Source organism: Mustela putorius, unplaced genomic scaffold, assembly GCF_011764305.1.
Source record: "Mustela putorius furo isolate JIRA1106 unplaced genomic scaffold, ASM1176430v1.1 tig00003974_pilon_pilon_pilon, whole genome shotgun sequence".
NCBI classification, from domain to species: Eukaryota; Metazoa; Chordata; class Mammalia; order Carnivora; family Mustelidae; genus Mustela; species Mustela putorius.
Window position 1 is genome coordinate 850,707 of NW_025422117.1, and position 17,311 is coordinate 868,017.

The 17,311-nt window shown below is 49.0% G+C and overlaps 1 protein-coding gene across 2 annotated transcripts in view; it reads left to right on the plus strand.

Moving 5' to 3' along the window:
* ABCC4 (ATP binding cassette subfamily C member 4) overlaps positions 1-17,311 on the plus strand; it is a 247,332-nt gene that overhangs the window by 87,100 nt on the left and 142,921 nt on the right. For both annotated transcript variants that reach the window (XM_045070905.1, XM_045070906.1), the window contains exons 10-13: positions 4,677-4,766; positions 5,924-6,115; positions 15,314-15,408; positions 15,633-15,719. In XM_045070905.1, coding sequence (XP_044926840.1) covers positions 4,677-4,766; positions 5,924-6,115; positions 15,314-15,408; positions 15,633-15,719 — 464 coding nt within the window. The remainder of the gene's footprint in view (positions 1-4,676; positions 4,767-5,923; positions 6,116-15,313; positions 15,409-15,632; positions 15,720-17,311) is intronic.

Below are 17,311 nucleotides of genomic sequence, written 5' to 3' on the forward strand. Positions count from 1 at the left end.
GGAGAGACTTTGGGGGAATCAATGTATGTTTTTTATATTGACGTCATTGCTGTGGGGTAAGGTGATAGCTCCCCTGTGCTCAGCTTCTGGAAGTTTTCCAGCTGCTTTGGTGGCAGCCAAGGTCAGGGAGGAGGCAACCGGTGGGACTAGTCAATGCCGATGATTTCCAGCTTAAGGGTTTCGCTCCGTGGCAAGCTGACAGATAGAATAAGTGAGGTCGTGAGGGTTTTCTGACATTTGGCTTTTTTATGGCATTTAGGCAAATGAGAAAAACAGGAGAGACTGTGCTCGCTCTCTCAGCCTTGCAGGCCTCGTGCGGCCTCCCTTGTCCACCGCTGAACCGCTTTCCCGGCCTGCTTCTGTGGTCTTCTATGTGCATTCTCCTGTCAGAGTCTGGGTTAGTCAGGAAAACAGAGCTCACACCATGAGAAAGGGAGTTCATCACCGAAGCAGAGAAAGAACAAAGGAGCGAAGAGGGCAAAGGGTGGTGTGTGAGGCAGCCCAGAGATGAGCGAAGGCGGGAGGGATGCCGGGAGGAGGTGGCCTCTGCCAGAGCGTCACCCATCTGAAGCAGAGCTCAGGAGCCTGGCAGCCAGCAGGAGTGGGGACCTTGGTGGGAGGGCCTGCTCTGAGGGCCCCGCAGAGGGGACGCGGCAGGTGGGGGACTGTGGGTGCCAGCCTCCTGTGTCTCCAAATGCAGAGGGCCACGTCAGGCACGGTGGCACGTGGACATTCACACCAGGTATTACCTCACCGGACTGTTTTTTCATTGGTGTGGCAGATTCCCTCCTGCTGGAGAGTTCTCCTCGTGATACACCGTGAGCGCTTCTAGAAAGCACTGCTGAAGTTTCTGTCTGCGAATGCCCCTGAGTTAGAAAGCACTGAGGTCGTGACCACCTCCCGGGGGAGGTGACTCATCACCAAACTGCTTCTGTGCCAAACCCTGCAGCCCTGTTAAGTGAGCAGTTCTGTTCGCTTCTCTAGTACTTACGAACGTGTTCTTGACTTTTTTCCTGTGGCTTGTCTTGTAGCAGTGGACACCCCATTCTGGTGTCTTGGCTGCATCCGTGTAAGGATCGTGCCTCACGCTGGGAGTGATGAGGGCCTGTATGATGAGGTCACAGAGGTGGGAGCCTTGGCTAGGGGAGGGCACAGACTTTGGGGGTTTGGGAGGGAAGCTGAGGCCAAACGCGGCGCTTGCTGGGCTGGGCGGCAGAAGGGCGTGGACTTTCTGAGCAGCTGTGCCAGACAGCCGGGCGGGTAACTGGGCAAAGGTCTCACCCACGGGGGTTCATTCATGAAACGAATGCACTTAGTTTCAGTCTGTCAGCTTTGAAGTGCATGGTCCGGTGGGAGCCTCCACGCTGCCACGGGGTAGGGTGATTCATCTGTGTGGCTCAGGGCTGCCTCCCCAGAGCCCAGCAGGTGACTGGCACCATGAGGGGGCATCGCATAGTGATGCCAGAGTGGCCCTCAACTGGCAGATGCTGCCCCCTGCTGGTCACGCTTGAGCAGCGCCTGATCTTGAAGTCCCCACCAGGGAAGTGAATCTTGTCCAGCCCCTCCAGAAATTCTGGGGTGCGGGGAGCAGGAAGCCTGTGTGAGCAGGAAGCCGGTGTGGGCATGTGACGGCTGGTTTGTAGTCGTAACTGGAGTCAAATGTAGCAAAATTGGAAGGAGTTAGTTAGGAGACATGAGGAAAGGAGAGGAGAAGCTTAAAACAAACGTTTCTACGTACGGACATCCAGCTTCTTAATAGTTTTAGAATTCTTATAAACTCTGAGGCTGGTTTTCCTTTGGCGATGGAGTGTAATTATCACTGTTTTAGTCCGTACCCATTTTGTAATCCGTTCAGTTCTTTCCAGAGAAGTTTTTTTCATTTTGAAAATGATCCAGACCTTTCACTTCTCCTGCTGTGCTTTTAGTCTCTCGGGCATTTTCGTAACTGCTTGTAGCCACCCAGGAAACGGGGAGGGGTCCTGAAGGTCAGGCCTGGAACGTCCCGGTCTGCACGTGTTTGTGAGAAGGTGAGCTCCGCTGCCCAATCTCCACTGCTTTCGCTTCTCCGTGGTTTGGATTCTTCCTTCCTGTCCTGGGTGGTTGTACTTGCCGGGATTGTTCTGAAGAGCAGCTTCTGCCCTTTGTTTTTGAAGAATCCTTTTCTAGAATGCCGGGGGCGGGGGGGTGGCGCTGCCTCGGATCAGCTCTCGTCAGTTTCCTGTGATAAGGGAGGCCGTTTCCTCACCTGTGTCTGCAGAACACTAGCCCTTTATTAGCGGCCTTCCGAAAGGGCTTGGGATCCTGATCCGTGCACTAGATCCCCAGCCATGGGGCTGTGCCTAGTCAGGACCCACAGAAGGATCTCATGGGGAGGCAGGTGGGGATCATAACAGGGCGAGCAAAACCCACAGTCAGGATTATCCCCAAATAGTAGCTCCTCTTTAAATTTCACCTTAAGCAGTGCCTGTTGATCTTCTGGGTTTGGACAGACATTCTCGTAGTTGGCGACTACTACTGAGGTCTGTAGTCTCAATTTGAACTGTCCTTCTTCGTACCCTTGGCCTTTTGCTTCAAAGATAGATCACCCCAAGTATTGCTTGAAAAGGAAACCTCCTCATTTCAGTTTTTACCATGCTCTGCTAAACTCCCTTATTCAATACACCCTTCACTCAGCAAGTGATTTTCTGATATTTGGAAGTTCTCTATGGAAGCGAATCTAATTTGACCCCTTAACAGATTGAATGCAGAACTGTAAAACTGAACTTTTTTCTTTTCTTTTCTTTTTTTTTTTAGCATGGGCACTTAGAATTTTCTTAACCCAATGTCTCTTTAACTTAGATTTTTTTAAAAAAAGATTTTTATTTATTTGAGAGAGAGGGAGAAGCAGGCTCCCCGCTGAGGAGGGAGGCTGATGTGGGGCTCGATCCCAGGACCCTGACATCATGACGTGAGCTGAAAGCTGACACTTCACTGACTAAGCCACACAGGCGCCCCTTTATCTTAGAATGTATAGAATGTTCAGGAATACAACTTCTGATTAGCATGATCTTTGCTTTATCCTTTTTCCTTGTGTTGGGTTCTGTGCTGTCGTGCACACCTCCTCGTGTCCTTAACAGGAGAAGTGCTTTGCTGTCCCTGTTTAGGACAGGTAATAAAGACATGCTACCTTTAGAAAACTCGGACTTTATCACTGTGGCCCACAATTCCATTGTCATTTAGGCGTTGTTTTTGTTGGTGTTAAATTTGAGCTGTGATTACGACAGCTTGGCCATCGTTGACAGGAGTCTTTTTGCCCAGAGTGACCTTATAATGTAAAGTACTTTCTTGGCTTCTGTGAGCATTACTGAGATTCCTTCCTTATCAAAGGAGGTTATTGGAGCTTTCAAATTACTTACCAGGCAGGGGCCCCCTGCGTGCCATGTACTTATGCTGCCACCTTGTGGGGGCTAATGGAATAGAAGATTAAAACCAAGGGTCATAATGTAAAATTTTAAAAACCGCCTATACTAAATATGCATCAAAACCACCATGAGATACTATACCTCACGCTGGTCAGAATGGCTCAAATTAACAATTCAGGAAACAACAGATGTTGGTGAGGATGGGGGGAAAGGGGAACCTTCTCCCACTGCCGTTGGGAATGCAAGCTGGTGTAGCCACTTTGGAAAGCAGTGTGGGATCCTCAAGAAGTTAAAAATAGAGCTGTCTTATAACTCAGCAATTGCACTAGTAGGTGTTTATCTAAAGGATACAAACACAGTGCTTCAGAGGGATACGTGTACCCCAGTGTTCATAGCAGCAACGTCCACAGTAGCCAAACTATGGAAAGAGCCCAGATGTCCATCGACAGATGAACGGATAAAGAAGATGTGAGCTATCTACACACACATACTTATACACACACAACACACGCACACAATGGGATATTATTAGCCATCCAAAAGACTGAAACCTCGCCATTTGCAACAACGTAGATGGAGCTAGAGAGGGTATTATGCTAAGCAAAATAAGTCAGAGAAAGACAATTATGTGACTTCACTCATGTGGAATTTAAGTAACAAAACAGATGAACATAGGGGAAGGAAAGAAAAAAAGGTAAAAGATACAAACAGGGAAGCAAAGCACAAGACACTCCTAACTACAGGAAACTGAGGGCTGCTGGAGGGGAGGTGGTGGGGGGTGGGGCAACTGGGTGATGGGCATTAAGGAGAGCACGTGACGAGACGAGCACTGGGTGTGACATACAGCTGGTGAAGCACTGATCTCTTCCTCTGACACTAATAATATACTGTATGTATATTATTGAATTTAAATAAAATATTAAAATTGTGACCCAAAACCCCCTCGTCTACTGAATGTTCTGTTAATTATTTTCTTTTCATGTTACCATGTACCAAGAAATTTTCATGTCGAGGAAATACCTACCATTTAAATTCTGTGGGTGTTGAGAACGGGGTTCATACCCAAATCTGATAAGAGAACAGGTCTTCAAAAGGCAGCTAAACCCCAGAGAAAGAGTTGAGTGAAAAGGACTCCTGGGACACAGAATCTTCAGATAGGAAAGATAGAGATGTGGGTTATGTTCACGTATGAGTGGCTGTGATTTTATTTTCTTCTTGAGGTAATTTGTGTTACTTTATTGAAATGAGTGTCTTTTTTAAAACTTCATTCCGTAGACATCAGAAACGCCAACCCTACAAGACCTTTCCTTTACTGTGAGGCCGGGGGAATTGTTAGCAGTGATCGGACCTGTGGGAGCAGGAAAGGTAAGTCATAATGCCTTGTGACAGCTCACTGCCACGCCACATCCCATATTAAATTCTTGAGGTTGGGCTTTGTATCACACAGTTTTGAATTGGGTCTATCTAGAATGTGTTTCTCAAAAGGGGTTCCATGGAGCCTCAGCTTTGCAAGAAGGTTACGCAGCCAAATCAAGCTGCTCAGTGTGTGTTGAGTTTTTCCTGGTGCATGAAGTCACACAGTTTGGAAATGCTTGTCTGGAAGTTGGATATCTCAGTGAAGCAGATTCTTGATGTGACTGCTATTTGAGATAGAACAGCCAAGAAAATGGGACTTACTTTTGTCAGAGCAGGGCCTGTAGGAAACCTAGAGTTGTAAAGGCCCTTCTGGAAAGCTTTAAACATTTCCTTAGATGACTCCCCCTCGTCACATCACTGCACAGGTGGTAATTGTATTGCCGTGTGCATGGCGCTGTGCTGGGAGCAAAAGATACACATGTAAGACGGCTCAGACTCATTTGCCCTCTAGAAGCAATCAGATCCTGGGGCAAGACAGATGCGCCAAAGGATATTTTCAGTTCAGCATTCGGATCATTCTAATAGTAGTAGGCACAGACATACCATGTCCACGTGTTGTGAAAGACTTAAAGGAAGTGTGCATGCCGCACTTTGCCTCATGCATTGGAAACAAAAATAGGGGAAGTTAAGTGTAGAATATATGAATGACGGGATAATTATTTCAGATGGATTTTCTATCTGCCAGCCTGACTCACTTCAGAGTTTCTGCTGCGTGGGATAGAGGGTTTACACATAGCCTTCCAGGAACAAGTGTCTTTTCAAGTAAAGGAGGCCTGGGTGCAGGGCCCCCTCCGTGCTTACAAAGCCTGGATCGGACTTATGCAGTGCAGAGCACACCAGCCTTCTCTTAGAATGGCCAGCGTTCTCAGTCTTCGAGTAACCCCTTTCATCTGGGGGAGATGCCCCTGGGCAGAGCAGGCTGATACTCACTTTTGTGGGCTTTGAAATTTTTGATTGCACCTTCCAGGGCTGTCCTGTATTGTATTGAAAAGGAAGGAGCTCTGAGGGGTCTCAAAGGCCCGGGGCCGGGCCAGGCTGAGGATGGCGGTAGCCAGCTCTGTGCCGGGTGCTGCTGCTGACAGGGACTCGTTTGCCGTCTGTTTCAGTCGTCGCTGTTGAGCACCGTCCTCGGCGAGCTGCCCCGGAGCCGGGGGCTGGTCAGCGTGCATGGAAGGATCGCCTACGTTTCTCAGCAGCCCTGGGTGTTTTCGGGAACTGTGAGGAGTAACATTTTATTTGGGAAGAAATATGAGAAGGAACGATACGAGAAAGTGATAAAGGCCTGCGCTTTGAGAAAGGTAAGGACTCTGCGGTTACCTGTCACTGGAGTGTCAAAGGGTAATAGTGTTGGTTTAAACGACAGGGCTTAGTTCCTTTTTTATGTTTGGAAGATCTCTGGACGTCATTTAACGCTTCAAGCTGGTCTTGTGGGCAAATGCCCTGTATTCCTCTGCACGTGTATACTCCTGTTTTAATCCTGATGTGATGACGGCATTCACTGGGTGCTTTTTTTGGTTGTGTGAAGTTTTATTCCCTTTTTTTTTTTTTTTAAGATTTTATTTATTTATTTGACAGAGATCACAAGTAGGCAGAGAGGCAGGCAGAGAGAGAGGGGGAAGCAGGCTCCCTGCTAAGCAGAGAGCCTGATGCGGGACCCGATCCCAGGACCCTGGGATCATGACCCTAGCAGAAGGCAGAGGCTCAACTCAATGAGCCACCCAGACGCCCCTTTATTCCCTTTTCAAAAAAAAAAAAAAAAAAGTCTTTATTTATTTAGAGAGTGTGAGTGAGGGGAGGGGTAGAGGAATAGGGAGAATCTCAAGCAGACCCCACGCTGAGCGCAGAGCTCGACGTGAGGCTTGATCCTGTGACCCTCAGATCATGCCCTGAGCCGAAATCAAGAGCCGGCCTCTTAACCGATGGAGACATGCAGGTGCCCGAGTTTTACTCACTTTCAACTTTTTAAAGGGACATTTAAAAAAAATTTGCAAAGGCAGAGTCATGTAATGACCCGTTGTGTACCCATTCCCCAGCTTCAGCCATGCTCTGCTGGGGGTGGGGGGTGTCTGTCCGCCCTGGCGCCCCTGCTCTCTGGCCAGCCCCACCCACACCCCAAATTCTGAAGCAGAACCTAGACCTCATCTAGTTCATGTGCACATAGTTCCTTTGTTCTCTAAATGGTAAGAACGCCTTTGAAAAGAAACCATGTTATCGTCCTTGAAAAATGGCCCCGATTCCGTAATACTGTCCGCGTTCTGGTCAAGTTTCCATTTCGCTAATTACCTCGCGAGGGGATCTTGTCCGCTGTTGGTCTGAATCGGACTCCACGTAAGGACTGTGCTTCGCACTTGGTTCATCCATCTCCCGGGTCCCTTTCGGTCCGTAGGTCTCCTCTCTGCTTGATTTTTCACGTGTGATTTATTATTTAAAGAAAAGGAAATGCTTTAAATTTCTTTGGAGTACTACGTCCTTTTACAAGGGGAGAGATGGTTTGCAGAAACGACATTGTTCCGCAGAAAATGACAAGACGAATTGTTTAATTGTGTTTGGGATTTCGGTCAAATGGATGAATGAATGCGGAAAACGAACTTCTCTGATCGGAGAATATAATTTAGCAAAAAAAAAAAAAAGGAAAAAAACCCACATATTGATAAATACTGTGTGACTCCCTTTGGGTCATAAAATTCAGTGGATAATAGCGTTAAAGGGCTCACCCCGGGGTCTGTTCAATGCGGTCTGGACATCCGACTGTTCTTTTATGCTCAGTGGAAAACGCTGGGACAGACTTTTCAAGGAAGGGCATTGAAGGCTCCAAGCCAGCCTTGTGAGGAAATAGTAATTTCACTTGAACAGTGGCTTGAACAACCTAGATTTTATCAGATGAGTAGCATTTTATGATGTGGACAAAACATAATTGCTTAATGGGCTTTTGTTTCCTTCCCCTGGGTCATTGTTAATGAGAGATGGTGTGTCTTCAGGAACAACATCAAGTTAGCAGCGATGGGCTGGGTTTTTGTCAAAATGGCAAATGCCGCGAAGGAAGAGAGAGAACAGTTGTAAAACAGTAGTAATAAACCCCATGTTTTCCGAGTCCGTGTGCCGATCATTTTTCTGCTTGCCCCCCCGCACGCGCATACACATGCACACATATGCACACACACGTGCACACACAGGTGTATGAGTTTTTGGTCTTTTGCCGGGACCTTTGATGGCACCGTCCTCATTTTGTCGTTGCTGAAACTGAGGCTTGGAGAGATGAAACAAGTCACCTAAACCTTTGCAGCTCAGGTTCGGTTTTGGCCTGCCCCTAGATTCTCTGCTTTTCCACGGGGCCACGATGCCTCCCAGCTGAGCAAGTGTGTAAGGAAGAGCTTTTAGCATTGGGTAATGGAGGCGGAGACCAGCGTGGCACTGGTGAGAAGCTCGAGGCCAGAGACCGAGGCAGGTGGGCCATGGGCAGGCCATCAGGAGTCCTGCTCCAGGACAGTGTTGCGTGTGCAGAAACGGGAGGGATTCGGCAGTTACAGTCCAGAACTGGGTCTGCCTTCAGCTCAGGTCATGATCTCAGGGTCCTGGGATCGAGCCCCATGTCGGGCTCCCTCCTCAGTGGGGAGCCTGCTTCTCCCTGTCTTCCCCACTCGTGCTCGTGTGCACGCGTGCTCTCTCTCTCTCTCTCTCTCTCTCTCGGTCCCTCTGTCTCTCTCTCAAATAAATAAATAAAATCTAAAAAAAAAAAAAAAAATCCAGAGCTTGTTTCGAGGACCTTCAGTTTGAGCATTGAACAGGCATTCACACGGAGTAGCAACAATTACTCTAAAAAGGGGAAGAAGTCCTGAGGCAGACCACATGATCAACTCATTGTGGAGTTCGCGTGTTGTACCACGAGCAGGGGTCTTGTCAACGCAGGGGCTGCCGGGAGTGAGTGGCCAAAGAGGCCAGCGTGTGGTTCCCGTACCTGTGTGTCGTCCACTTGGGAAGGGTCCAACCCTAATTGGGTACCAGTAGCTGAGGTTTTCCTTCTCATGCTTACACCTCTGCCTTTCCCGTTCGTAAGCCATCTGGGAACCCTGGTCCTTGTCATGGCCCTTTGAGTGCGGGTGGTTGTGTGTCCAGGAGGAAGGATTTTTTTTTTTTAAGAGTTTATTTATAGGAGAGAGAGTATGAGAGGGGGAGGGCCAGAGGGAGAAGCATGACCTGAGCCGAAGGCAGTTGCTTAACCACTGAGCAACCCACGCGTCCCAGGAGGAAGAATTTCTAAGAGTAAATGGTAAGTCAGTCTATCTGGCCAGTCACATTCAGACAGATACACGTGTCCCCAAATCATGAAGGGCATTTTCACATACAACAGAAAGCTAAACCTTTGCCTCCCCACACTGAGCCAGTTGCAAATGATATGTTTGACATTGACCTCTAACATGACAAGATAGATTATATTCGATTGCCTAAGAGGCTAGGGGGGCATTCCTGAAAAAAGGGGAATTAAATTTATTTGTAGCCTGAATAGATGTCACTTTTAAAATAATGAATAGATTATATGTATGTGATTTTTTTTTTTTCAAAGATTTTATTGATTCAAGGGCGAGAGGGAAAGAGAGACAGCACGAACAGCAGAGGCAGAGGGCGAAGCAGGCTCCCCACTGAGCAGGGAGCCCAGCACGGGGCTCAATTCCAGGACCCTGGGATCCTAACCTGAGCCAAAGGCAGATATGCGACTAACGGAGCCACCCAGGGGTCCTTGTGATTTTTTTTTTAATGTTAAAAAAAAATGGGTAATTGAAGGAGGTGGAATGCAGCGTATGCAATAAACAGCGCTCAGGCGTTTTCTGTTGACTTTCATCAAGTTCAGCTCTCAATGCTCAGAGCACTTAGGCCAGGGCTGGGCTGTTTCTCTGCATGACCTTGCATTTCTGGTGATCGCTCAGCCCTTTCTGTTCTCCCAGATTTGAACGTCTCTGCAGAAAAGCAGATGTTGGGATGGGTGGCTGCCGTTCAGGGTTTTCTGCAGGGACTGATGCTTTTGCCAAAACCACGCAGGACAACTGGACCCGTGTGTGGGCTGTGTTCTGGGGCGCCGTGGATGGGCACACACACTGGTGGGAAGGGGGTCGTACAGGGCAGGTTTGTGTTCAGCTGCTGCAGGGCGTGGGAACGTGGAGTCTGGGCCTCTTGTTCTCCTTCCCTCCTCGGCAGAAAAGGAGGCCAGGGCGCTGATGTCGTTGAGAGTGGAGTCCTGTCCCCGGCGTTGTCACTGTGGTCACGTCCTGTTAACCTGCCTGCGTCTTTGCTGCCTACTGCAAATGCGGACATTGGGTCAGAAGATTTCCAAGAGGTTTTGCCACCATCCTGAAATGCCCTCTGTGACTCTGTTTAGGGCTGGTAAAGGCTTTAAGAATCCAGAACACCACCTGCTGAGTTAGCAGATCCTTTGCTCATCTCCTCTTGGAATTTTAGTGTCCGTGCATGTACACGAGATGACCACAGAGGATACAGGCTTTCTGGAATGATGTTGTAGGTACAGAGATTGCATACACAGTGGAAAAGCTCTGGCCTTTGGATATCTTGGGCATTAACTTGGGGTGTCTGTTTCCTTTCTGATTCAGTGGGGGAGGTATGGGACTATCGTCAAGACGGTGGGCAGTACCTGTAAAATGCAGACATGCCAGGGTTTTGATAAATGGTGGCTATTATATTATAGCCCTTTTCTCTAAATTCTATGTAACATAAGGATTTCTCCTTACAGCCTCCCCCAAATCCTGGAAGGAAAATAAAACAAAAGAAAGGCAACATTTCCAGGTTGCATGTATTACTAATGAGTAGGTGTAGGACACCAGAACATCAGTCACTGAGCAGAAAACGTTTCTGAGATAAAATGGGAAGACAGGAAGCAATCACATTCAGCAACATCGAGTTGGGCTGATGACCTACTCAAAGTGATGGTGTATGAGTTATAGAGCATGATTTAGAGACCCACTGGTTGAATGCCAAGGCCCCGGAGGCAGACAGCTGTGGGCTGCACCCCAGTCTCTCTGCTTACCAGCTGTGCGATTTGGGTTCGTTGAACCATACAAAGCTTCAGTTTCTTCTGCTGGGAATGGAGATGATCATCCCAATGAGGTGTTTCTTAGGATGAAAGGCAATAAGGATCCTACAGCACCCGATTTCTAGGGGCATCACAAGCATTTTGTACATGTTAGACTCACGTGGGAGAGATACTGGCTCTTAACTCTAAGAGTAGCCAATTTGGGGTAGAATCACATCCATAAAATGTGACATGTTAGAAAAAAGGCGTTTGAGTCTAGACCTTCCCTTATTTGAGTTGATCCTTGTGTGGGTGCTCTAACGTAGTTCATTACCTAAGTCCCCAGTAAAAATACTGTTCTGACATAAGCGATGGATCTTGTAACATTTGCATATTCTCTTTTGCCACTTGAAGACATTTTAGCATTTTTAGGCAATACATGTTTGAAGGTATAGCATTGATAAATTCAGGTTTAATATTTTCCCACATAGATCATTTGAGTTTATAAGCCCCTCTCGGGTGTTCACAAGCTTATAGTTTCTTTTCATATTTGCTCCATTTCTGCCAACTTGGACATTTTCTTTTCCGATAACCTTGACGGTTGTAGAATAATTATGGTTTTATCTTCATTTTTTTCTCTCTCAGTTGGGAAAACTGTTACTCACCTATGACCTACTAGGAAATCAGTGAGTACAAAAGGGGCATAGGAGGCTCAACGAAATACGGAGAATAAGTTTGTGGATCCTCTGTGTGTGCAGAAGTAGAGGTCATCAAGTCTTCACTAATTTTGATATTTTAAATTCATTTTAAATTTTAAATACACTTTTAAATGTACTTTTCAGCGACCCCTTGGGGCAGCATGATAAGGAAGGAAGAATCAAAGGCTACTACACACTCAGAGGAGCTTGGTTCAGATTCCCCATCCCATGTTAACAGTTGACGGCCCTTAGACCATGATGTAACCTGGGCTCAGTTTCCTCACCTGTGAAATGGGCCAATACTTTGCAGCTTGTGAAGAGTTGGGACTCATCGTTACGGGGTGTCCAGGTGTACCAGGCTTCGTGCCTAAGTCTTACCATCAAGGAGCTGGGGAGAGAAGCTGGGCACACCTGTACAGGTGATGAGGCAGAGATAAGGTGGGCCCTTCATGAGAAATACCATGGGAATCCAGTAAAAGAGGGATGACTTCTGATTTGGGAAATTCAGGGATGGTTGCATGGAAGAGAGTATTTGAGCTGGCTCTGGAAGGACAGGGCAGGTTCTGACAGGCCATGATAAGAGGGCCAGTCATGGACAAAAAGTTATGATCTGGGCCTAGAATTTCTGCCGTTTGACTCTGGGATCCAGCCCTCCTTGGCCCCCAGGCCTTGTAACGGACTATCATAAACCATCAACATTTGTTCAGTCGTATTTCTGCTGAAGTCTCCACCATCACCAGACCTTGGTAGGTTTCTGGCTTGGTGACATCAAAACAGCAAAGCCATTTCTTGGCTTTTCCTCTAGTCTGCTGTTAGTGAGAACCATTAGAGACAGCATACTTGGGTAAATGTCACTGAGATGTAACTAAGGTGGGAACACCTTCTGCTCACTGGGGAGACTGGAAATAGATGCCCAACTCAGGCTCTTCCCTTTCGCCAAACCAGACAGCTGTGGTTAGGAAATCAGCCTGGCTCTGATTTTTACCTTATGCTCTTCGAAATATTTTTTCTCTCTGAGGCTTGTCCGTAAATACATTGCAAAGTCAGCATCACACTCCCAAGTCTTACTCCTGGGCTCAGAGAGTTCATTCCTTATTCCCTGACTGTGCTACATGCTAGGTACATTTGAAGGGCCTCCTGCAGAGAACGGCTGAGATTGCTTTGGTGCAACCTGGTGCTATTTTTGGAAGGACAACAAAGCCACAGAAAATCAAGGCTTAAAAATGAAGAACGCTTTCCCTGGACTGTCAGCAGTGAATCGAGGCCAAGTAAACTGTGTGGGGGTGGAAAGCTGGGGGCCTACTTCCGGATGGCCCGTCGTTCTGCATGGAAACCAAAAGCAAGAGATAGATGGTGTTGATGTCTGAGCTCAGCAAAGAAGTAACATGAAGTCATGAATTTTCACGATTGAGCAATTGCTGTCTTTCGTTTATTGGCATCCAGGGAGCCTCCGAGCGCACGGGGAGTTCTGTGTACCTTTGTGGGCTCTCAGGGTGGGTGAGGATGGAGGTTCCGCACTCTCTTTCCCATCTCCTTGTAGGGGGTGTGCTCTGCGTGTTGTGATTCACACTGAACGAGGTCCCATGGTTGGTTTGATCAGAAAACGTGTATCTGTCACTAACAGGCTACAGTGGATATGTGTCCTTTTCCTACGTAGAGGAGGTGTTTGTCCGCGTGTCTATTGTCACGGCAGCCTGGAGCATGGCCATTCTTGTCTCCACATTTTGTCAAAGAGGAAAAAGAGGCCTTAAGGAGGTCAGAGGAGTTGCTTGTCATGGACATTCCAACGTGCTTTCTCCTCAGATTGGCCAAAATGGAGGCCAAGCGGTGGGTGTCCCGTGTAGAAAGGTGTCGCTGTGTGTTCTCGGGCGACATTTGAGAGGTATGATTGGTAACCAGCACCCTCCCCTGAACTCTGCTTGTCTCCACCAGGAGCCCGAGAGCTTCGGGTAGAACCTGCTAGATTGCCACGTCTTCACGTCCAAGCTCATTCTCTGTGGCTTGGAGTTTCACCTGCCTTGCATGGAACGAGCGTCTCCTTAGTTTACTGACAGGATCAGTGTCCCTCGAACACGCTGTGACTTCCCTTCTGTTCTTCCTGCCAAACTGTTCTTTCTGCTCTTGTTTCTTGAACGATTCTCATCTGTCGCTCTGTCACCGTGCCTTCAGTGTGAAGACAAGTGTTCGCCTTTCTGCGAGGGCGAGAGGCTGAGGTGGAGATCAGCACACTGGCTGGTTGAGATAAATTTATTCTTTGAGAAACTGAGTCCCAGGGCTTCCCAGGCCATGGGTGGCTGTCGGCTGTCACCAGCAGCCCCAGCACTGACGTCCAGATGCTCACGTCTGGCTGCAGCCTGACGTCCCCAGTGGGCATCTTGGCTGGCCTCCACTGCTCCCTCCAGCTCCGTAAACGGTGGGGCTGTTCATCCCCTTTCTCCCGTGGAGGACAGGGCGTCATTCCTGTGCACCGCCACAACCCGCTCCCACTCATCAGCAGGTCTCACCAGCTCTGCTCTGAATTTTCTCGGAAACGTGCCCACTGCTCTCCACGTCTACTGCGCCCGCTCTGGTTCTAGCCACTGTCTCGTCTCAACCTCCAGTAATACAGGCCCGTCCTCATGTGTGCTCGGCTTCACCCTGTGCCCCCTCCCATCTGTGTTCATGACGAAGCAAGAGGGATTCCTGAAAAACTGCGAGCAGGTCAGGTGTTCCTCCCCGTGGCCCCACTCTGTTTCACTGGGCATGAAACTCGTGGCCCCTCCTTCTTATCTCTGCGCTTGCTCTCCCCAATTTTTAGAAAAGGATTTTATTTATTTATTTGATAGAGACAGCGAGGGAGGGAACACAAGCAGGGGGAGTGGGAGAGGGAGAAGCAGGCTTCCTGGGGAGCAGGGAGCCTGATGCGGGACTCGATCCCAGGACCCTTGGATCATGACCCAAGTTGAAGGCAGATGTTCAACCCTCTGAGCCACCCAGGGGCCCGGCTCTCCCCATTCTTTTTTTTTTTTTTTTTCTTTTAAAGATTGATTGATTGATTGATTGATTTATCTGACAGAAAGATAGCACAAGTAGGCAGAGAGGCAGGCGGGGCGGGGGGGGGGAGCAGGCTCTCCGCTGAGCAGGGAGCCCAACGCGGACTTCGTTCCCAGGACCCTGGAATCATGACCTGAGCCACCCAGGCGCCCCTCCTCATTCTGTACTCACCCTCTTCCGCTCGGTTGGCCTCCCTGCTCATTCTTGCACCCACTGGGCACCTGTCTGCCCTGCGCCCTTGGCTCTTGCTGGCTCTTGCACGTGGCACAGCTCCCGGGTCCGCACAGACACCCTCGTGTGTTTGCGAAAGCCCCTCGGCTCAGATCCCTTCCTGACCCCCATGTAGGACTTTTTCTGTCCCCCAAGCAGGCTTATTTTTTCTTCGTAGTACTTAGGACTTGCACTCATGCTAATTGTTCATGTTGTCAGTCTCCCTCCATGGAAACTCAAGGGTTTTTGTTAACTACCGAATTCATCGCGCCCTGAACAATGCCAGACATGTAGTCGGTGTTCAGTAAACATCAGGTAAGATGGTGAAATGCACGAACACGGCGGGAAAAGCTGCAAAACGGAAGCAAAAAGCCCTGAGTTTTTTCTGGAAAGGTTCAAGGTCACCATTTAGTCACTTCAAAGTCGACCTTTTGCTGTCAATCATATATAGGTATAAAGCACAGAGCCGAACGTCTTGGGTGACTGGAGAACACGTTGTAAATCTTTTTTTTTTTTCCCCTTCTGTCTCTGTGCAGGATTTGCAGCTTTTGGAGGACGGAGATTTAACCGTGATAGGTGATCGGGGAGCCACACTGAGCGGGGGGCAGAAGGCCCGGGTGAACCTCGCCAGGTACCCACAGTTTTGTTGCATGTGTTCTGTGCGCTGCTCCTGGGGTGGCCGACCTGAGACCACCTGCTCCGGGGGGTGACGGTGGGGGAGACGGGGCGTGCCTCACTATCTCATGGGCTCTTGGAGTGAACACGCCCCAGGTTGTTGAAGGCCACCACGACTGGGAGACGGGATCCCGGGAGCCTGGAGTGTTCTCCTGGCCCACGTCCTCTTCTGTTTTCTAGAGCAGTGTATCAGGACGCAGACATCTACCTCCTGGACGATCCTCTCAGTGCAGTGGACGCAGAAGTTGGCCGGCACTTGTTCGAACTGTGAGTTGGTCCGTGTTTGTCCTTGCTGCTTTCGAGCCGTCCCGTGGAGTTTGGGGAAGAGGGCTTAGGGAAGCCGGGGTGCTTTGAAGACTCGCTTGTTCTGCTGTGGTGTCCCTCCTTCTTCTCCCTTCCTTCCGCGGAAGATCCATTTCAGAGACATCTTTAGAGAATAAAAGGAAGGCCCAGATGGTGCTCGCTGCGTGTGGCGGGAGTGGAGGACAGGCCTTAGGGGGTGAAGAAGTGGGGGCACCTGGGTGACTCAGTGGGTTAAGCCTCTGCCTTCAGCTCAGGTCATGATCTCAGGGTCCTGGGATCGAGTCCTGCATAGGGCTCTCTGCTCGGCAGGGAGCCTGTCTCCTCCTCTCTCTGCCTGCTTCTCTGCCTACTTGTGATTTCTGTTTGTCAAATAAATAAGATCTTCAAAAAAAAAAAAAAAGACAGAATTGGATGGCAGGTGTCCCCTTGCCCTCGATAACCAAGACACTGTTGATGGGCTAAGAAAGCAGATGTGCACTTTTTGTATGGAAGAACGGGACTCGGGAACATGACCCTTGGCTCCTGGTTCTTTTCCTTTATCATTTTTGCTGGTGGCACCTTAGAAATGCCCGTGTCGCGCTCCTGTGGAGTGGCCTCGCTGGTTTGTGCTAATGACCCTGTAGGTCAGGAAACACCTGGTGAAGCCTAGTGTTTAAAAAATGTCTTATTCCATATCACAATGTGGCTCCTGGGTTCTTACTAGAATCACTACATAAGACCCCCACAGGGTTAACTTGAACTTGAAACCAGATATCTAGAATCGAGCTCCCCTTCTGACTCTCACTTGGCGTCTCTGGAGTTTGGTTTTGATGGCTCTTGGTTCGTCACCACCCGACTGAAACAGAACAGCTCTGAACCTTTTCTGCACAGAGCGTAAGCTAACACGTGGCCCGTCTATGTGGAGTCTACGCTGCCCTATTTGGAAGCATCGTGAGCTCGCTCTTGCTCAGATGGCCTCCGTGTCTACTGCACTTACCTTACTGTCGTTCACCTCGTCAAAGCCAGTGAGCGCTTTGCATGCACTTCCTGAAGCCCTGATGTGTGCACCGAGGTAGATGTTCTTGCAAATCATGTTGCCCAAAACATCTCCACTTACAACGGAGGACTAAAGCCAGAGAAAGAGAGTTTCTCCCAAGTCTGGAGGCTGAAAGTCTAGACAAGGGTGTTGGCCCGAGACCTCTCTCCCTGGCTGGCTGATGGCCACCTTCATACTCTGTCCTCACATGGTCTCCCCTCTGTGCCTGTGCACCCCTCGTGGCTTTCTCCTTAGGACCCGCCCCCCCCCTTTTTTTTTTTTAAAGATTTATTTATTTGGGAGAGACCATGTGTACATATGATTTAGGGGAGAGGCAGAGGGAGGAAATCTCAAGCAGACTCCCCACTGGGCCCGGAACCCAAAGTGGGGCTCAGTCTCATGACCCCCAAGACTGTGACCTGAGCTGAAATCGAGAGTCAGGTGCTTAACCGGCTGAGCCATCCGGACGCCCCATCTCCTGATATCCTAATCTCTTCTAAGGATGCAGGTCAGATTGGGTAAAGGCTCACCATCAAAGCCT